Below are 22,019 nucleotides of genomic sequence, written 5' to 3'. Positions count from 1 at the left end.
TTTGGTTTTTTCTTTTTTTTTTTTTTTTTTTAAATACGACATTAAGTGCTTTAAAATTATTTGTGTACTAGACTGAATTTCAAATTTACTGTCATTATTCTTGATCCATGGAGGACATATTTATGGCAAAAAAGTCTCACAAAAGTTCAGAAAGTCCACCATAGAGCGTAAAGATTGACATATATTTGATAGTGTAGAAAAGAGTAACGGTGTACAGTATTTAGATAGCCTGAAGGGATTTGTTGGGAGAAATTTCGTTAGTAAGTTTCATTACACCCATATAAAACTTTTTATGAAAACATATACACCCACATGAAAGTGTTCCCATCTTTCTTCAGGCCTGGCAGCCAGCCACCTTGCTAAGTGATATAGGATCAGGAGGGCAACAACCAGCTTCCTGGGAGAAAACCTCAGGGGAGACAACTCAACCTCCCAGCACAAAGGGGAGGAAATTTGACATTGATATTGAGGCCTCAGAGGTACAGTTTTAATCAACTTAATACTAAATTCTATTTTGTCTGGAAATGCTTTTATGGTTCCCACATAAGCCCATAAGTCCATAAGCCTCAAACCAGTGAGATCTCTTGTTAGTTTTGGGCTTTTCAGTTGGGAGATTTGTCAGATACCTTGAGAAAGTTACTTGATTACTTGATTCCCTCCAGGTTGTGCGTGATTTAATTTTTGAAATGTCCTCTGTATATGTTCCTACATTCTCTTCTACTTTCAGTATGTAAAAATTAAACTTTAGTGGAATAAATGCTGGATTTGCAACACATTTTCTGTGGAATCAATGGAGCATTACAGATGATAAAAGTAAATGATGGTCTGGACAGTGGAAGAATAGGTATTTATGGCTATATGTGTGACGAGGCTTATTAGCTGGGGGGTTTGAACCAGTGATCTCTGGGTTTGGAGTCTATGCTTCTACCACTGGACTATAGGGAAATTCCTTCAGCCCGTATATAGATAGCGCTTACATACTACCATGTTAGGCATGAATATGTTTGTTTTCTGTTTCACAGCAGTTAAATGTTCGATCAAGCTCCTCCAAGTTTTTACCAAGTCTGTCCGAAGCAAACAGCGAGAACAGCGACTCGTTTGCTCTGAGATTGTCACACTCTGAAGAGGACAAATCAAACTCTGCTCACAAATCACAGGTAAATGTGATAGATAATCTTCTAGAGGCAAGGCTACAGTGAATGTAATAACGCTCCTCTGAGTGATCCTAAATTCTGTTAGCCTAGGTTTATTTTCATCCTGATCGTAGGCAGTAACAGCCTGAGTGTTACTTTTTTTAAAAACAAAAGAAGAAATGGTCAGATGACATATAAACTAGTATGTTTTTGGACATCTTGTCGAAATTGTTGGTAAAAAAATATGAGATCCCCCTCCAGTTCCAGTTTACTATTTCCTAGTGCTTGTAACTTAAGAGCTTGTGTTTATTTGAGACATTTTCAAAAAATTTTGTACATTCTGATGGCTTTATTCGCAACTCTTTCAACTGTGAAAAAGATTATTTCTACATTTGTAGGGGAAGTTTCCAGAAGAAGATAAGAATCTTGATGACGAACATGGTGAGTTTATTTTTTGTGCTTTTTTATACTTCAAAAATTGTTCTTTTTTCTTCATAGTTAACAGAGGCCAATGTCAAGCTTGTTGGCCAATGTGAGATATATGACTTTTGTTGGTATTGGATTTCTGTTCCAAATATAATTTGTATTAAAACAGTAAGTGCCAAATGTAAGATGTAAGAACACTTCAGCTGGTCCAAATCATAAGAAAACAGGCAGTCTGAACAAATGGGTCATAAACATTTTCTGTGAGGAGTGTATTAGTATATCTGTTGTACTGGCCATAAGCAGGCCTTGAAGGAAAAGACAACTCAAAAACAAGATTTCCATTTGCAGTAACCCACAGAGAAAAGTCATAAATTTCCAAGACACATTCATAAGTTTTTTTGAAACTGCTTCATGTTTAGTTGGCTTGTGGAATGTGTTTGTTTCTGATTGTAAAATCATTCCTTTTTCCATTGACTGATCACTTCATTGACTGTTTGTGCAAACATGTATGTTTAATGGTAAGAATTCTTATCTTTTCCTTGAATTCTTATCTTTTCCTTTTATAAAGTATAACGATATAAATTACTGACTAGCTTTTGTTTCCAGTGTATCTGGATTCCCAGCACATTGCCCTTAGGCTGTCCCCCTCCCAGCCAGACTCTACAGGTAAGGACAACGCATTTGCTACTTTGTTGCCTGTAATAATCTTCGTTTGACCATGTGATAGATGAGTAGTAGGAGTAGCCCAACTGGCATGTCAACACTGACTTGCTGTACGACATTAAACCCCAAACATACATACATACACCTACTTGCTACATGGTTTGATTGAAAAATATCTCGGAACAACTTCCAGTTCAGATTTGTTATGAAAAATGTCGGTTGTAGTTAAATTGATCAGGATGCATTGTGTAGTACACTGTACAGAATGCGGAGCTGTAGAGTTTACTGTTTCTACCTAGAAAAAGATGCCAAGCCAGGGGATAAGACTGAGGGCCAGAAATCAGGAAGTTCTACCAAGCCATCCAGTTGGCCAGAGAAGAGTAAGAGTACAGCAGGGCATCTGAGTAGTTCTAATCCATCTGGTAAGTTGATGTTTGTGTGTGGTGCAAAATGTTTCAAAAACATAGTTTATTTGTGTACTAAAGCTAAGATTTCCTCAAGTTAACTGCCAAAAAGTGAATGTATGAGTAGGGGCAGGGGAGGGGGAAAGTGAGTGCATGAGGAGTGGGGAGGGGAGAGGAGCTTAAATATCTATACATGTATGTTTTGTAACCTTCAAGTTCACCATCTTGTTTTTTTTTTGTAAAACATGAAATTATCCATCTATCCTAATTTGGTGTGATTGTTAAAGGATTATTGTACAGATTTATTATTTAGTCATAATTATCAACCCCTGTATATATTGTTAAATTGAGTGTAACCAAATATTGAAAAAGGGTACGTTAATCTGAGTAATATGGTTCTTAAAGTCGCTAGATAATGAGGCTGGCTTATGCATTTCTTCTGCCAAAACTCGATAGTCTCTGTTGAATTATGTCATACAAGGCCAACCTTCACGCGCTGTCAGAGCTTCGCCATTTAGCTGAGTGTTAAAAAAAGCTACAAGAGTGACAACAAGCATTGCAAATTTCGCCAGGAAATTTTGTGCTTCTCTGCATACGGTTTTAAAAAAACAGGTTGTCGAAGAACCGTGGAGTTAGTTTTTTCAAGTTTTCAGATGATTTGACCAGTTAGGAATGCGTGGATTCATAGCACTAGATCGAAGAATTTTGTACCCGCCAAAAAAAGTCGTATCAGCTCTTGCCATTTTACAAGTGAAAGCTAAGAGAGGAATAAAGCTGAATCTCCACATTGGCACCTGAACACAAAAGTTATAAACTACTATTAACTAAACTGAATACTGATAGATAGTAAATCTCTCTGTCTGTGTACACTGTAACACTGAAGTCCACATCTTACATGTATTTATATAGTACACTATTATAGGCCCCTATATGCATAGTCTATTTGGAGCAGGGCTCAAAAGTACCATTCACTTGTTGGACATGACTGGCAAAAATCAGGTCCTGTCCGCCAAAAAAAGGTAGACCACAGACATTTGTCCCTCTGACATTCTGGCAGAGAAAATAAACTAAAAGCTTGGGAATTTGGCGTTCCTTTGTAGTATTGTGGGCTGAAACTTTCATGAAAAATAAGATGGTGACGAAATTGGAAATCGCAAAGGACATTTTTAATTAAATGTATCAGACTTCTGGTACGAGACTTATCTTAATTGTGTTTAACAGAAGTTACCCTATTCCAATATCTTCCACATAAAAGTCAACAAATTTTATATACTTCAGCACTTGGCATGCTGGGACAGTTATGGGGCTCTATGAATAAGGTAACCATTGGCATAGGCAGCGCAGCAGTGAGAACTTGCAAAGTCGCCAGCCTGCTCAAATTTGGTTTTCTGAAAAGATCAACGAGAGAGCCAGATAATAAGATAAACACATCGACAAAAAGTCTTTTGACAAGAATCTGTAGACGCAGAACCCAAAACTATAGCCGCGCAGCGGAATCTTAAAGCAGGACTGGAAAATAAATAGACCATGGCTCACATACAGAGAGACCGAGAATACTATGTTTTGCACCACGTGTACGACATGAGTAAAGGTCAGTCGAAAAAATACTTTTATCAGCGGCTCACAGAACTTAAGAAATACTTCCATAATAGATCATGAGGTCTCCCGTGCCCATCTTAAGTTGTGAAATCAAATCAGCCTCTCAGCAGCCAGACCAAAGGCACCTTATGCAATGTCTGAGAATATGACAGAGAAGAAACATATGCTAAAATTGTTGACCACCGATCAATATATGGCCATACAAACAAACCGCTCACTGACTTTATGGGCTTTTGGAGCTTCAAAGTGTTAATTTTGATGTGGGCTTGCTTCAGAATTATGCAAATGACAAACAAGCAGCATGCTTTATTAAGTGTATAGCTAAAGCAATAAGGAGAAAATGGCAGCAAATGTGAAAGCAGCCCCCTTCTTTAGTGTCATTATAATGAACCCACTGATACAGGCACAACTGACCAGGAAGTTGTGTATGTATGACGTCTACACTCATGCTTATGCTATCTACTCTTTATGTGGAGACACTTGAGAACTTTGAGAACAACTCTGGAATTTTACAAATATTGACCATAAAAACTGGGTAGGCTTCCAAGGGGCATTTTCATGCGTGTGAAAAAGCCTATCAAGGAGTGTGGCACCAGATGGACAAGGCACATATGGAGCATGCCTTAGGAATAGTAAACCACAACTGGCCGGCATTGGCTGAACAGTTGTTAGGAATAAAAATAATGGAAAAATCTGAAAGAGCTACTAAGACTGCTCTACTTTATAGTCTCCTTAAAATTTGTTCTGGTTCTGCACATGTACATCCTTCTGTCAGTAATTCTTCCCAACACTGCTTCTCTCTGTTCAGGATCGCAGGGCATTAAAGCGAGGTCTGTTTAATTTTGTGTCTGAAAAGATAAAGCAGTCCTTTGCCGTCAGAGAATGTCATCTGTCAGTGTGAGTGTAGAAAGTGAGAAACTGTAGCAGGAGGTCAAGGAGTACTTGACCTACAAAGGTCATAAACTAATGTTGTCAGGCCACACGTGCTCTCGTGGAATCTCAAACAGTAAAGCTGACATGATTACTGACCTCGTTTCAGCATGAGTTCAAATAAATACAGCACTATATTTGCTTCTGTGTGGCTAGAATTCATGTAGAAAACGACATGTTTTGATACATATCCTCAGGTTATTTAGGCCAGCTTGACTTGGGTTGGCCATCTATCACGTCACTCGTGGCCGCCTGGGGATCCGTTAGGGCAGTAAATCTATGGTTTTAGGTGGATTTAAAATCATTATTAGGTTTCCTGGAAACCCTTTTAGTAACATACTGTTTAAACAGATTATAATTTCTATGATTAGGAACAGTAGCTAATTGTGGACAGTAATCGTTAAAGTGAAAAACTGTATATCTGGCATCCATGCTTGAAGTGTTAATTATGAAGGGGTATAATGTCATTCTTGTGCATGTAGGTGCAAAACAGCATAAATTCCAAGGAGTTGTCTCCCTCTTTGCTCCAAGACGGCCAGGTGGAGCTGGTGTTAATCTTGATGTGCTCTCCCCAAAGTCTCCAGTATTTTCTACCCCTGAGGAGAAAGTTGACCAAGATGTGGAAAGGTACATCTGTGAAGTCTGAACTGAAATTTTTTGGGTGACTTTGCTTGTGTTGGCAATTAAAGTATTCCTTCAGGCATTTTTTTTTTTTTGGCCAGACCCTGTTATCAGATTGTTTACTTTTATTGTTATGTGGACATTTTTGCCCACCATTGGTTGATGTATTTATATACTAATTATGTTTGAGGCAGTTTTCAAGTAGTATACAAGAAGTTGAAACTTACATTTCATTATGGATGAACAGAATATACCTGCTTTTGTCATAGTTGTGGTACTTGTCGATACAGGGCTGCCTCGGTGCTCAAGCCACCCCTTAGCCTTGGTATGATTGATGACCCAGAGGAAGAGGACAGTCTTCAGTCCTTCAGACTCACCAGTAAGCTTTACTGACACTAGAAACTAACCATTTCTATTCTCTGCTGTCCTAAGATGGGACTGATCCTACTATCACTGTGGACATGCAAATTTATGCTTTTAAATTTAAGTTTCATAATTCTACATTTGATTGATGAAACATTATGGCCTGGAATATGCACATAACACTTTCTCTCTGAATTCTATATGATAGTAAAGATCTAGAACAGCTTAAAACACAATTTGTGAATTCTATGGTGTGTGAATCAAAATAAATTTATTGGCATGAAAACTTGCCTTATGCAAGCTTGATGTAGGATGAGATACTGCAATGATACCTTAGTCTTGTATTGTGTGAAATGCAGCTTTTATGTACAGTTAACTGAGGATAAAAATTGTTTTTATGGTAAGATAAACTTCTTTTTTGAGGTCCCTTCCTTAGTTGACATCTTTATTTATTTCTTTGATTAGTGTTTAATGCGAAAGTAGATTTTCAATTATATTTTTTTGTTTCTACTAACAGGACCTGTTGTACATCTGCCGGAGACCTCTTTGAAACCTGAAGAAGAGAGCCTTTTCAGGAAGGGAGTTTCCCCTCACAAGAGTCGAAAAAGGCCACTGTACAAAGACCAGTGAGCATTATAATAATTGTGATACTAACGGAAAAATCATGAAAGATACCACAAAAGACAATGATCTTCCATTGTTTATCACAGATGAGTTGCAGGTGTATGGTTATGATACATGTTTTTCAAGGGATGTTGCTTCAATAGGGTGTTTTGAGTCCAAACTCTTTTGTCTCTTAAGGAATATAAAATCATTCTACATCAAATGAGTGGTGCTATTGGTGACATTAATTTAGTGATCTCCAATATCACTGTGTTCGGAGGCACAAGTGACACCTGTTTTCTTCAAGTTCACTTATACTCCGCTTCTCAATTTTCTCCATCATTCATCTACTCTAAATGAGTTTGTGTAAAACTTTTTCCAGCTACCCATGTAACCAGTATAATAAGTGTAATAAATGCCTTACATTTCAGGCAAGCCACATGGTACAGTTAGAATTTTTTTACCGTTAACAGTATTTGAAACTCCTCTATTCCATCCTAAAGGAATTTTTGAGATTCTCTGACAACTGTTCTTAGGGCTCTTTTGACAGTAAGTTACAGTAATCCTTCAACCTTTTTGCATTGTTTGCAAGGTGTTTATTCAAGCAAATTCTGAAGACATTATTCTGTGTGAAGCCCTGATAATGGCCAACCCAACCAATGTAGTTTTGTCTCCAAAATTAAATTAAAATAATGCATAAATTGCACTGAAAATTGGTCTTTCATATGCAAAAAGGTTGAAGAATTAGTGTAACAACGGTAATAGAGCCACTTTAAATATGAGGTGTTACAGGAAATATGAGTTGGCCTGTGTTCCACCACTGTGGCCTACACCTTGAACTCATTCTGAAGGTGAAAAACTGTGTCATTGAGTCATGAATAGGAAACGACTGCTGTGATGTATATGGATGTGAAATATTCTTGAGTATGAATCAAATGAATGAATACTGCGGTTGGTCGTGGGTTTCCCCTGGGTCCTGCACGGTTTCGTCCCACCATAATGTTGGTCTCTTAATTGAATAATTAATTGAAATATTTTTGAGTACGGAGTAAAACGCCAATCAAATAAATAAATAAAATAAATTAATTATTTAGAAATCTTGTCAGATAAGAAAACTTTGCTATCATATGATATATATATATCATATAACAGTATGATAACAGTATGATATAGCAGGGTGCTGGCAAGAAGCACTTTCGACCCCTTTGCTGGAGGAATTTTCCTTTTAGTCCAGTGGTAGAACGAAGACTGGAAATCCAGAGATCCTTGTTTCCAATCTCCAGTCTGGTCAGACTGGGCACAACGAGCAGAGCTGTGTACTGCTAATACTCGCTGACCGAATACAGAAATAAATGGTGTTAGGAATGTTTATATTGGGTGCAGCATCACTGAGTAAGCAGGTGATTACTTTTTTGTTAGCAAAAGACCTATTCAGCAAAGATGGCTGGTGTATCACTGTCTTCACACCCAGGCCAAGGGAGATAACCTAGTCAACACATAAGGCATCAGCTGCAGGATACGGGAATATACACGTCCAACTGATATACAACTTGCTTATCAGTGGAAATGGGAGATCTTGTCTGATGCTGCAAAATAAATGCATCAAATTGATTTCTGACTTGTAGTTCTTACCATTCTGTTACTACTCCTACAGCACAGAGGATGAGGAGGATGACCCATTTTCGTTTACACCAAGAAGTCAGGACAAACCTCCAAAACCAAAGAGGCAGGCTGTGTCACAGAAGGTTGAGAAAGGCATCAAAGCCACGGATTACAGTGTGAAAGGAGGCTTACACATAGCTGAAGAAAGACCAGTGGGTTCACACGAGGATTTGGAAGGGGGCCCACATGAATCTGTGGAAGAAGGTTCACATGAGGTTGTAGAAGAGGGTTCACATGAGGCTGTAGAAGGAGGTTCAAGTGAGGCTGTACAAAGAGGTTATCAAAAGATTACATTGGAAAAGTCACATCAGAAGATAACCTCCAGTCAACAGCAGAGCGGAGATAATCCAAAGGACGAAGCTGTGGTAGAGCAGGTAATTGACAGATTTTAACTGCGACAAGCAGGTGTATTTGTTGTCCTGACTCTTGGTTGATCAGTCAGATTTTTAATATCCTATCTTTTGATACAGGCCATTCATGCAGCAAGGGACCTGACTGCAAGGCAACATGGGCTGTCACATCTAGAGTGAATTTGGCCTTGTTTAACATTTCACAAGGATACCAGCCCATATGGATGTGAAAATTTAAATAAATCAATGAATTTTCGGGTTAGAAAACAATTAAGAAGCAAAATAAGCTGTGTACATCAGTTTTCACTGATGCTTGTAATGTTCCTTTTCTTTGATTGTTTGATTGACAGGTGGAAGAAGATCTAGATGTGACAATCCCTCCAGAAAGTCTGTCTTTTAAGGAACAGGACAAATCTGCTGAGGCGTCCATCTGCCTGTCGGAGCACACTACTTGTGACAAGAATAAAGTTGACGATGATGGCGAGCAAGAAACCATTGTGTATGATGTTGAAACATACACAGGAATTAAAGTGAATCCAAGAGGGGAGGCAACTCAAGAATCTTCTCACACTTCTTGTAATCAAAGTCAGCCTTCAGCTAAATACCAATCAAAACAGCCAGTAGGAAAGGCAACTGTTGTGCCTTCTCACACTGACAGCCCAGTGGTTACTCAAAGTCAGTCTTCAGCCAAACACCAATCAAAACAGTCACCCAAGTCAACTGACCTGTATGACTTCCACAGTACCCAATCACAAGCTGTAGGAGGGCCTATCAAAGATCCTAACACTGTACGTCTTTAAACCCATGTGTTGTAGTTTTTACTATGACAGTTTTAAACCAGGTTGTGAAAGGCTTATGAGTTGTCTAATGTGTAAATCTGTTGCACCAACTCTCAAAATTCAAAAAAATGTAAATGTGTGAGCAAATCATTTAGTTTCTTTCTGGGGATACAAATCATATTAAAATGAATTTTTGTCTTTATTTTTGACGAATCACATCACAGAAATGGTCTCTGTAACAGTGCACTACACTGCCTAATTTGGACACATGTTATGCTCATAATGTATACTACTGGTAGTGTATCAGTCTATCATTAACATCCTGATAATTGACAAATACTTGGATATAGAAGTTGATTCTGAAAGAAAGCTCTAATTGGTCCTAGCTGATCTTTACACATTATCCTATATTAAAGTTAAAAATGGACTCTTTAATGAGCCACTGCACCAAAAGCTTTATCTTCTGATTCTGTGTGGTTGCGTTTCCGCGTCTGCCGTGCCTTGCGGGAGATACAACCACAGAGAACGCGAGTTCAATTCAGATGAGTTTAACTCAGGACAGTGTGTTTCATCGTATCATGTCCTTGCTTTGCAGACTCCAGTACTGATGCCCAAATCTACTTTCAAGGAAAGCAGCGGTAAGAGAAAGCGGAAGAAGGCAGTAAGCTCTTCTCATCAGACTAGGGTACGTGGCGCGAGTGTGAGGTCTGAGGTGCCTCCTGGAGCTAGCCTTAGCAGCAGTGAAGAAGCCGATAAAACCCCTGCCAGAGAACATAGTGGAAGATTTGAAAACCAGACTGCTACTGTGCGGCGCAACCCCCGCACACGCCGACTGCAGGAGAAGAAGGAGAAGAAGAAGGTACGGTTAAGCTTAGCGGGTAAGACAGAAGAGCCTGGGGTTGAGGTGGAAGAGCCAGCTCCCTCCACATCCACAGACGCTGCTGCTCGTCCTTCACAGGTAAGGTTGTGACCCCTAACTCCAAAAAATAAACATTCACCTGTTTAAAGAATATATGAAAGGCTTGCATGGATTCGTACACGTCGATTTTACGAATTGATATCAATTTTGGCGTCGAAATATGAATATTTTCAGTAAAAAAATAAAGACGACAGAAATAACTCAGTTTACTTGCTGATAACTGAAGGTTAAAAAAAAACGCAAGAAAACGGAATTCATAGAGCCAACCTTTCTAAAACAACTTTTTCCAGACGAATGGCCATCGCAGCTTTATACATGGTCCAGTTTCTGTTACGTAGCCATTGCACATTTAAACATGTGACTGAGGCTTTTCACAAAATTGGTTCATTATGTATTCAAAAGAGATGGTGTTTTGACTTCCAGGAATTATAGTACTAGCATGCAGTGTTTTATTTATTCAGTTAAAAAGAAAACAGTTAAAACGCTGTTAAGTGTGTGGAGGTGACACTTTCATAGTTTGTAGTTGTCCCCGCATTATGCACGTTTGATTGGTCAATGGTAAGGTCTAGCTGTGGCGCTTATTTGTGATGTAAAAGTGTCAAATCAGCAGAAGCATAAGAAATTCCATTCAGATCAGAATTTAGAAATTTATTCATTTGCACAAAAAGAGTGTAAAGCAAGAAATCTATTGAAGCAAAGCTCTTATTATACATTTCTACTATTTTGTTAAGGTAAACAAAATGAACAGTGTGTGAAGATGAAAAGAAAATCTCTGAAAACATTATTTGTATGTGCTATATGTCAGCGTGAATAAGAGCAAATAAAGACATGTTATTTTGTCAGAATTAGCTGCTTCAGTTGTATTTGCACAGAGTGGTACTGCATTTCAGGCTCTAAAATGGTTGCTATCAATCATAAAATTTAGCTTGGCTTGTAAAATATATTTTAACTCATAAGATGTATAAGATGTAGCCTAACATATTATAGTACAAAAAGGCTTCTCAGCTTTCTCATTGGGGTGGAAAATTTCTTTAAACCAGTGTTCCTCTTAAAGGCTACAGCATTTAGTCCGGAAATTAACCAGCCAAACAGGGGGCACTAAGCTAATCCCCCATTGCTATGTTCATCGATGACCTCATTTCCAAATATTCCTGAACAACGACAAAAGAAAGCCATAAAACAGAGGTGTGATTAAAAAATGTAAAATACGCCTCCAAAAAAAAATTTTATCATTCTTTTGGCAAATTTTTTTTTTTATTATGCTTAAAACCATACTCTTCGTTTCATAGTACCTTTTCATGTATCCGTTAAGTTGCGCATATTGGGACAAAATGAACCGTGAGATATTTAATAGTGTCCCAGTTATTAAGCCCCAGGCTTGGTTAACGTATATAAACAAAGGCAAAGCCCCAGGTGTAAACTTTTGCATGTTAATGCTGTATTAAAACCTAAGAAAATGTTTCGTGTCGGTTTATATTATTTCAGTAAAATCATTTCCTGTCCTATCCCAGTCATGTAACAGTGTCTTATTTGAGCAGTCCAGTCTTAAAAGAAAAGACAGCAAATAGTATGACATGAGTTTTTTAGGATGAGGGGTTGAAACAGATCTGAACGGTAACTCTATAATCAGGCATTATGTTCTATGCAAACACAAGAACTACAATGTTAAGAATGTTGTCAAGTAGCTAGCCCTACACGTGGGGTAAAGCAGATGACACTTTACACCGTCATGCCAGTCTGTTGTCGTATCGACGAAACTCGAAAAACTGTGAATTGATTTGCGTTATCACTTTGGCTGTAATTATCAGCTTCCCCTGAACGTGTCAGAAGGAGGACAGGGAGGAAGTTCACAGCCAGGGGTTCGCTGGAAGAAGATTGTGACCACGAAGACTAGAATACTGTATGAGAAACGCCTAATTACCATAGAGGAAAGGAAAGACGGCAAAGTTGTGTTCTGTGAAACAAGAGAGGTATGTGGAGTACATTTGTATCATATGCAAATCCACCATATCTCATTTAATTTTATGATGTTTTGCTGAAACAAAAATTGTGCTTATTTTGTGTTTTCGTTTGTTTTGTGTCAACACTTTATATTACATGATTATACCTTTGAAAAAATGGAGTTCAGTTTTGATTCACAGGACAATTTTCCAAGGCGCTTGTTGAATTTCTTTGCATGTAATTACCATAGCAGCTAGTACTGAAGTCGTGGCGTTGCTATGGTATTTGTGTGGATGTAATGCTACAAGGAATTGTGCAAGAGAGCCAAAGTCTTGTGCTAAGTTTCATATAAATAAATCTCCTCTGAATGCAAATGTTTGCAAAAAGATATTGAAAAAACAAAATGTACTGATGTGATAATATTGTCTGATCGTTGGATGTTATTTTGTATCAGGAGAATGAAGAACCTGTGGTGGAATGGAAGTCCATGACAACCCAGGAAGAGGAAGATTATCTATCCCCCGGGCCGTCGCCCTCCCGCAGCGCCAGCACTGTGACCTCTGGTGACCTTGGCGACGTCAGCAGCTCACTATCTCGCTCAGGAAGTCACGGTTCTAAAACCAGCAGCAGCGGGAGCTTTGACAGGATGCACTGTAGCCTGGAGAGAATGTCATCATCGGGTCCATCATCCCGAGAAGAGCCTAAACATGCTGAATCGGCCCCTAAACCACAAACCACAACAGCAGAGGACACGGGTCATGCTGACCAGCCACCCGCAGTGAGCCGCACTGGTGATGCCGGGCTGAAAAGTCGACTGAGCAGAGATGGATCTGATGTGTTGTTCACAAGCTCCGATATGGACGACAGCTCCAAGCATGGTCACAAGGATTTAGACGTCAGCCATATGGAGTTATCTCCAATTGTAGACGAGGACCCTCCTCCTGTTGTTGGGCCCGAGAAGCAAGCCGCAGACAGTAGTGAAGACAACCGTATATCTGGTGGGAAAACACAGAATGTCATTATTTCTCCCGATGTTTCCAGTAGCAGTATGGGTGATCGTCAGGTTAGTGGTGGATTCACGGTTTTGGAGCAAGGTATCAGTGAAGAAGAAAGGTGTGAGTCTAACAACCAGACAGGAAGTGGGATGTTCAAATCTGGTCAGAAGTCCAAGGTGTCCAGGTCAAGCTCATGCCACAGCTCCTCCAGTAGTAAAGATCTGCCTTTAAAGAAGAGAAAAGGTAAATTTTACACAACATGGTGGATGAAAAGTAGCACAAAGGGGAATTTAAAGTCTTTCAAACTTTAATCATTATTGCATTTTAGTAAGGTAGCACTGAATTACCTGCCTTGGGACCACTCCTCTCCTATTTGAATGGTACGCTTTTAGGAGCAAGTTGTTGTTAGGTGGTCCATGTGAAAATGGCTGGTGGTGAGTGTCTAAGTTAAAGCAACATAAGGTTGTTGAAGACCTGTCTTGAGCATAGTTCTTAATATTGTAAAGTGATGTGGACAGAATTAATATTTTTTTCATTAAAATAATTTGGAGGAAATTTAAAAATCTGCAGTGAAATACGTGATCACATAAACTACAGCATACAAGGAAGTCAACATCTGTATTCAACCTATTAAAGCTAAAAAAGGTTGACATCATGTAACATCTCTTGCCATTTCTGCGACTCACGTTGGCTGATGTCATGTTTTCCTACATTCTGTTGTCTAGAAAACAGTAGCAACTCTCGTGACATAACCTACGCCATACATGCTTAGCTAGGTTGGCTTCCATTTCACGCCTCAAAAAGAAGTATCACGATAAGTCATATTTGCTATCGTATAACAAGGGATGTAATTTAGAGGAGGCCTATTACTGGGAAGATGAGGTGGGGAGTATTTCAGACATCCACATTGAATTTCTAACTTGTTTTTCTTTCCATTTGTTTGAAATCTGGAATTTGATGGAACATCAGAGTGGAACTTTTCAGGCATACATGTTTCTGTGAAAGTCCGGTGCGGTGTTCATGTATGTAACAGGTTTTTGAAGGATTGGAAAGTAGAAACTTAATCAGATCAACATTTAAATCTGAAATTGAAATTTAATTTAAGTACATGTACCTAACAAATATCAGTGGTTTACTCTGAGTGCTCCAGCTTCTTCCATCCTTGAACCTGACTGCCTTTGTATAAGTGAAAATTTTGAGAGCATTGAATGCCAATGAAATAAATACTTATCTTAACTGAAGATTATGGTTTGGGTTTAAAGTCAAAGGTTGTAATTGATAAATGTTTACTTATTTTTTTTTTTTTCAGTCATTCACGTAGGGGATTCCCCTAAAAAAGCTCCTTCACTAAAGAAAGGGAAAGCAAAGATAAAGTCTGACACTAGTGGAAACTCTGATGACATCAGGTATAACAACATTAACGGGCATTAAATAATGATGTAAAGATTGATGTTCATATTAATTGTTTTCGTAGTTCTTGACCAAAAGTGTAGTGAGCCTGGTAACATAACAGATAACATCTTGTGATGATGTCTGCTTTTTAATTAGGCCTGGGAAATATAATAATAATAATAATATTTTTATTTAACACCAAAGCATTCCATAGTTATAAATATGACAAAAAACAGGAAAAAACGTACAAAATATGTATAGGAATGTAATTTTGTACAGACAGGTCAATAGCTTCATGTGTACATATAGGTGTAGCGTTTTCAAGCCATTTGACTTCAAGTTAAGAGCGGACACAATTGACACTGGCATCAGTACTGATGAAGAAATTTGGCATTGTTGTTATTCACGGCCAAGTTGTTGTGAGGTTGGTCATGCATCATACCTCTTCTCTTCAGAACATGCTACATCAGCGTGGTATGACTATAATAATAAATCTTGATGTTAAATCCTGGCGTGGCTAACACAGTAAATCCTTTTACTACATGTACCATTACAGATAAATTTCACTATCACGCCAGTTATAAATCTTTCATTTAATCTGATACTGCAGCCCAGAGTTCCCTCTCCAAGGGAAGGTGAAACCAGAGTTAGGCCTGCAGGGGACAGAGTATAGGAGAGTCACCCCTGACACAGTCAGCTCACAGAAAGGTGGGTTACATCAGCTAGTATGAAAGATGTCTGACAAGTTTCGATGTTGTAGTATCAGGCTGGTTAAAGGTTCCCACGGGCAAGCCACTGACTCACCACTGGCTCACCAGTAGCACACTTATTGTAGGAATCTAGGGGCGTTTGCGATTATGCATGTGGAAAGGTTGAAGAATTACAGTAGGATGTGTGTGTAAATCCACCATAAAGGTTGGTGGATTGTCAAAGAAACTACTCTATAGCATCAGTAAAAGTGGGGAAAATTCATGAGCTTATGAGTCATAGCTTGATTTGCCTTTCAAAAGGGACAAAAACTTTTTAACCAACCAATGGGTTTTGAACAGTGCCACCTCAGCCACATTATGTTTATACAACACTTTGTGTTGGACTTTTGGTATAATTTCATGAGGTTACACTGATGAGAGTAAAGTATGCGTTATTACTGCAATATGGCATAAAACATGCAGCCATAAGATAATCTGTGCGGGTCAGTGCTTTTGTACAGGCAGTAGGAAGAGGATATCTGTTCTGTACAGCCGTGATAGTTTTTGTTAAGGAAATGGTTCTTACAGTTTCTGTCTTATTGGTCACTATGATTGCATGTGTATAATATTTTCATGAGCAGAGCTGTTTTGTGTTAGTATTTTGTCTTCAGTATTTTTGTCTTTATTTGACTGTTGCAGGAGCCTTAGTGATAGCAAAATGGAGAGATGGTTACTACTATCCAGGAACCTTAGTTGGACCCAAACCTAATGACAAGTATGTTGCCTTGATAGCTTATTAACACATGTGTATCATACTGGTAAGAGTCACAGATTCAATTCTGATTCGGGCCACTTTGTACAATTTTAAGATTGGCAGTCTTGCTTGGTTGTTTGGTGTACAAGTGTTACAGAGGTATTGTTGTGATATGACAGAAGTTACATTGAAACTGATTTTTAGCCTCCGACAAAACAAGTAAATTCAGAAAATTTTCATCACACGCTGAGTATATTAAAACACATGCCTTAATTCCCAAGCTGGATTGGTTTTTAAACCTAATCTGTGGTTTCAAAAAGTGAACATGCATACAAAGTTTTATCAAAATCGGATGATATGTGAAGGTTTTAATTGTTCACAAAAACAAAGAAAAAAATGGGCACACAGACTGATAGAACCAAATTTTCATAAAAAACTTGGAATAGAAAAGGAAAAAATAGACGATTGTGGTGCACATGTGGTAGGTTTCATCACACAATTGTTCTGTGTTGTCCAGATGCTTGGTAGATTTTGCGGACGGTGACCATCTGGCTGTGCGACTTGGTGATGTGATAATCGTGGACAGACTTAGTATTGGTCAGTCAGTCCTGGTGGAGTCCAGCGATGGAGGATATGATCCTGGGCTTGTGATTGGCTACTACGGGCGTGGGACAAACTCGGGGTATACTGTGGAGACAGATGACGGTGTCACAAACAGGTATGTAATACTCTTTCTGAAAATCACATATAGAAAAGATTTCAAGAGCAAGAGTTAAAAAAAAAATTTTATATGTGACTTTAAGATCAGAATAACCTAGTATTTGTAAGTGATAATAACTTCTCTGATTTAGACTGGTATTTGCGCTGAATAAAAAAGATTCTTTTTTTTAAAACACGGTACCCAGCTGTTATTTAGTGAAAATTAAGAGAAATGCATGTGTAACACCTGTGTCCTTACTCGTTACTGTCAGGTACATGAGAAGTAAGGTGATCCTGAGTGCAGACCAGGCAGCGTGTATACTGGGGCAGAGCCCTGACCCATCCACCCCTGGCCCCTCCCATAGTACCAGTGCAGCAGATGTTAGTCTTGGTAAGTCAGCTGTCATCTGTCACCAGTGCGATCAATGTGAGATCAAGTCCAGCTCATGCTGACGTCCTCTCCAGTTGTACCTGGGATACGACGTAAAACTCGTAAATAAATAAATAATGAAATAGATATCAAGTACTGATGGTCATGAATCGAATCTACGTGTATGTGAATTGGCACAGGACAGAAACAAGCAATTTGAAATTTACTACCCTCTCAAATCTCATCACCTTTTTTCAAATCAGTTACTTCATCAGGTATACATAATTCTTCCAAAATTTCGGACATGATTTGAGGCTTTACCACAGGGGGGCATCCCAATGAGTGTTGGGGGTGTGAAATGGGGGAATGGGTAATCCCATTTCAGGGCTAACTGAACATCAAAGCCTCGCCTCCATATGTGGAAACTTGACACTCGACTTGGGCAGAGATGTGCACAGCTGGGGGCACCAGAGTTGTAATGACAATCAAATACTTTCTGTAGACTTAACAGATGAGATAACTTGCAGCCCTTTACAGTGGAAACACCCAATAAATGTCAATCTGAAGGAATTAGAGTATGATGTGTTAAAGAAAGTAAAGTGAAGAAAATTTCTTCCGTTTCTGGGTTGATGTTGTGTGCTGCACAACTGCTACCAGGTCTCACTAGGTAACTGGGGGTACATCATTGTTCAATCCCAGCCACAGATACAGAATTTTCAAGATGCTTCCTCTACAGTGTGTGTTGTTCACAGCTTGTATGGCTGTTCACGTGGCCTGGCATGAAGCTGGCTGAAGTTCAAGTCCCTTCCACCAATATGGCATACACATTGAGCTTTCCCTGTAGATGAACATCCTTGCATAGCACGTAGGAAAGTCTGTCATTGGTTTGCCAAAGAACAGTGGTTTATTCAGGTACTCTGGTTTCAGCCACCTGTGAAGCTGACGACCCATATAAGTAGAATTTTCCTAACTAAGACATTTAACACAAATCATTGAATAAAAGGATTAATCATTTCCAGTACAATGTATAGTAAACTACCCGAAATTTTGCTACAATGACCTACATTCATCAATCCGTACGTGGGAAGGTCTGTCAGCAACCTGCAGATGGTCATGGGTTTACTCAGGGCTCTGCCCGGTTTCCTCCCACCTTAATGCTGGCCGTGAAAGTGAAATATTCTCGAGTACGGCGTAAAACGCCAATCAAAAAAATAAATAAATAATTGCATTCATCAGTCTTACGTTTTTTGTCCTGCTTCTGAAAGTTTTGTTCATTTTAGAATGGTGCTTTGATGTTTGTTCAGAAGATAAGATGATATCCTTGTGAAAAGATTTAAATTTCAACATCAAAAGTAATATGTTATTTATCTTTAGAAATGCATTTTGGGAGGCGACTTTTAGGACATTTACCCCAAATTAATATCAGAAAGCTTAAGACTTCCTTTCTGATATGCAGCCTTTGTCATTAGGCAGTTGTGATCATTATGCAAACTTGGTCTTCTCCACCAGACAATCTTGTGGAGGGCAAACGTCATTCTAGAAGAGCTCCAGCTCCGGTAACAAAGGGAAAAGGACCAGCATCCAAGAAGTCCAAATCAGCTGCCAAGAGTTCAAAATCAGCCAAGAGTTCAAAATCAGCTGCCAAGAGTTCAAAATCAACAGGCTCTGGTGTCAAGAGAAAATTATCTGCATTTGAGCCCTCTCAGACTAGCACTCCAACCCCAACACAGAGTGGGAGGAAAACGAGAATAGGTGCTTGTCTTTTTGGTATTTTGTCACTGTTGAATATTATATACGTGCAGTGTCAGAGAATGATGGGAAGGCATTAACTTTGTTGATTTAAAATCACTGTAGTTGTATTAATGAGGCTACATGTACATTGTATATATTTGAACAAAAAGTATATATTTGTTGCTTAAATTTTGTAATCAGGACATAAGAAAACTAAAAGACTGAAAAAATGTTTAAAATGGTTTAAATTTGTAAATATATCTGTATCTATAATCATTTGTAATTATGAAATAATTGAGAAATGAGTTTAAACCATATGTTGTTGCACGCATTGTGTTTAGTTTGCTTTATGTCCATTGCAGTGGCATCACCAGCTCCCAAACAGCTGGGAGGGGCTGTAGATTCACCCAAGACTGTTTCTAGGTCCTCTCGTCGTGTTAGAACAGGTCTGTCGCATTCATTGGGGTAAAAGGTGCATGCATTCATGTCAGTTGTACCATTATTAGCAGCACAAAATGAAACTATGTGAATAGCATGATATATTTCATTTGGTGACGGTCAGTGGCTGTAAAATAAAGAAGAACGTGGCAGAGGATTTGTGCACTGAAAGGTTGATTTTTCTGTTTGTCAAAATAAAACAATGTCTTTATTGACTATTGCGGTAGTCATAAGCCATGTAGTAACAGCATTCACTTACAAACTTCAGTATAAATGCAGGCGGCCACTTTTTATTTGAAGATGTACATGTATTCTCTTGTGTCTTCTGCAAAACTTCAAAGGTTTAAGTATTGATGTTTTTGCTGTAGAGATGTTTTGATTCTGTGTCAGGTTGTAGGGAAGATGTACATGTATTCTCTTGTGTCTTCTGCAAAACTTCAAAGGTTTAAGTATTGATGTTTTTGCTGTAGAGATGTTTTGATTCTGTATCAGGTTGTAGGGAAGATGTACATGTACTTCAATGGGCAGGGAGATTTGAAGATTAAAAAGAGTAAAATATATGATGTTGAAATTTTTCTGTCTGGATTTTTTCCATCTGCATTACATTCATGTTACACTAATGCAAATCTTGAATGAAGATTAAACTCCATATACATGTATATGTTGTGCTTGACAGAATTATTTGACGATGCCAAGGGACCGATGCCGACGGACAGGTACATGTTTGAGGGTATGGTGTTTCTTCTGACCCATGTGGACAAGACTCTGGAGCAGAGGAGAGAGGAGAAACACTTGTTGATAGAATCTTCGTTTGAGGGATCCACGGACGAAAGTGCTATTGAAGGTGAACATTTCAGAAATTTCAGGATTGTTCTCCAAATGCTGTGTTATTGATATATATATATATATATATATATATATATATATATATATAGAAGGATAAAGTGTACAGTAAAACTGTCTTTGTGGATGGTAAAATAGTGAAACTAGTAAGCTAAGTCAACAAGTTGATGAAACTAATAAGCTAAATCAACAAATTGATGAGACTAGTAAGCTAAGTCAACAAGTTGATGAAACTAGTAAGCTAAGTCAACAAGTTGATGAGACTAGTAAGCTAAGTCAACAAGTTGATGAAACTAATAAGCTAAATCAACAAATTGATGAGACTAGTAAGCTAAGTCAACAAGTTGATGAAACTAGTAAGCTAAGTCAACAAGTTGATGAGACTAGTAAGCTAAGTCAACAAGTTGATGAAACTAGTAAGCTAAGTCAACAAGTTGATGAGACTAGTAAGCTAAGTCAACAAGTTGATGAAACTAATAAGCTAAATAAATTAGTTGAGGTTGTCATGTGTCTTGTGGCCTTCTAAAGGCCTCTTTTAAAATATCAAATGAAATGAAATCAAAGAGATTCAAAGTAAGACTGGAGCAGAGATGAGAGGGGTTATTTTCAAGCGTAATTTGATATCTCAACTCATTGTGATATGTTGTTATTGTTGTATAAATATTACAGAATCTCTGATGATGATGTTATTGTTGTTTATTCACAGATGAGGTGGTTGTACCGTTTGATAAAGAACATTTGAAAGCTCAAATAACAGCAGGTGGTGGAGTCATTCTGGACAAGTTTGACTTGAACCAGGTAGGCTGAAGCAAGTCTGTTGCCTGGGCTTTGTTGGAAAAAAAAAAAAAACAAGAAACAAAAACTCAAAACACCTTATTGAGAAGTAAAGAAAAAATTCTCCATCAGTGTGTTATTGTAGTGTTTTTATAAAGCTTGCATGAAGTTAATATTTTTTATTATTATTTTTTGTTTGTCCTTATTCTAACATCTTCTCCATTATTTATGAAGTAATTATATATGTCACGATTTGTGGAAAAACAAGCACTCTCCCTAGTTTATTAATAAAATTTTTAATTCTTATATATGGTATGGAAATTTATTTTAATTTCATTGACCTCCAAGCTTGGTAAGCAGTAGTCATAATTAGGATGTGGCATAAAACCTTTTCTGCATGAATACATCCAATGGTCACCCACTTATTAACTTCTGGTACACATGGCAGATTCTGTAGGTCACTCCGAGAAAGGCGCTAAATTTGGTCATCACTGAAGATATCCAGATGTTGTGAATATCAAAATACTGTTGTTTAACCTCGCTGAATTTCAAGTCTTTGCTCGATCTACATATTTTCTTGTCCTCATATGTCATTCATATAAGTGTAGAACAGGTGACGATTTCTTTTTCCATGATATTAGCTTTTGCTAACGGCATTTTTTTTACCTGACTGTGTAGGTGACCAGGGCTCAGGTTTGTTATCTGGTGTCAGACAGTTACCAGAGAACTGTGAAATACTTCCTATGTCTGGCGGCTGGAGTCACCTGCGTATCACATGTCTGGATCAGAGACTCCTGCAAACAGGTGAGGCGCTTCTCTTGATCAACGAAATTCTATCATTAGGTGAAGTAATAACGTCAATATTTGAGAAGTTTTATCAACAGGCAAAGGTGTTCTAATAACAATTGAGTCAGTTCAAGAAAATGTAGGCAACAGGAGAT

At 38.3% G+C, this 22,019-nt stretch overlaps 1 protein-coding gene and 1 long non-coding RNA gene across 2 annotated transcripts; both read left to right on the top strand.

Annotated features, from left to right (window-relative positions):
• Window positions 1-344: 344 nt before the first annotated feature.
• On the top strand, window positions 345-1,574 carry LOC135472492 (uncharacterized). The gene is made up of 3 exons (XR_010444532.1): window positions 345-479; window positions 1,023-1,157; window positions 1,532-1,574. It is a non-coding gene; the product is annotated as an uncharacterized LOC135472492 (long non-coding RNA).
• A 100-nt stretch (window positions 1,575-1,674) lies between these two features.
• Window positions 1,675-21,900, top strand: LOC135473266 (uncharacterized). Its single transcript, XM_064753114.1, has 21 exons — window positions 1,675-1,687; window positions 2,166-2,225; window positions 2,522-2,644; window positions 5,638-5,782; window positions 6,067-6,155; window positions 6,657-6,765; window positions 8,397-8,778; window positions 9,105-9,542; window positions 10,129-10,491; window positions 12,261-12,422; window positions 12,848-13,631; window positions 14,698-14,794; window positions 15,391-15,488; window positions 16,169-16,244; window positions 16,741-16,941; window positions 17,195-17,313; window positions 18,802-19,044; window positions 19,386-19,469; window positions 20,138-20,305; window positions 21,011-21,102; window positions 21,757-21,900. The coding sequence occupies exons 1-21, from the start codon at window positions 1,675-1,677 to the stop codon at window positions 21,898-21,900; spliced, it is 3,990 nt and encodes a 1,329-aa protein (XP_064609184.1).
• Window positions 21,901-22,019: the final 119 nt, after the last annotated feature.

Source organism: Liolophura sinensis, chromosome 8 (assembly GCF_032854445.1).
Source record: "Liolophura sinensis isolate JHLJ2023 chromosome 8, CUHK_Ljap_v2, whole genome shotgun sequence".
NCBI classification, from domain to species: Eukaryota; Metazoa; Mollusca; class Polyplacophora; order Chitonida; family Chitonidae; genus Liolophura; species Liolophura sinensis.
Note: the sequence above shows the minus strand (reverse complement) of the source record. Positions and strands in the feature narration are given on the sequence as shown.

Coding starts and splice junctions, on each gene's coding strand:
- LOC135473266 (XM_064753114.1), top strand. Junction 2,226..2,521: donor CTCCCAGCCAGACTCTACAG/GTAAGGACAACG, acceptor GTTTCTACCTAG/AAAAAGATGCCAAGCCAGGG. Junction 20,306..21,010: donor GGACGAAAGTGCTATTGAAG/GTGAACATTTCA, acceptor GTTTATTCACAG/ATGAGGTGGTTGTACCGTTT.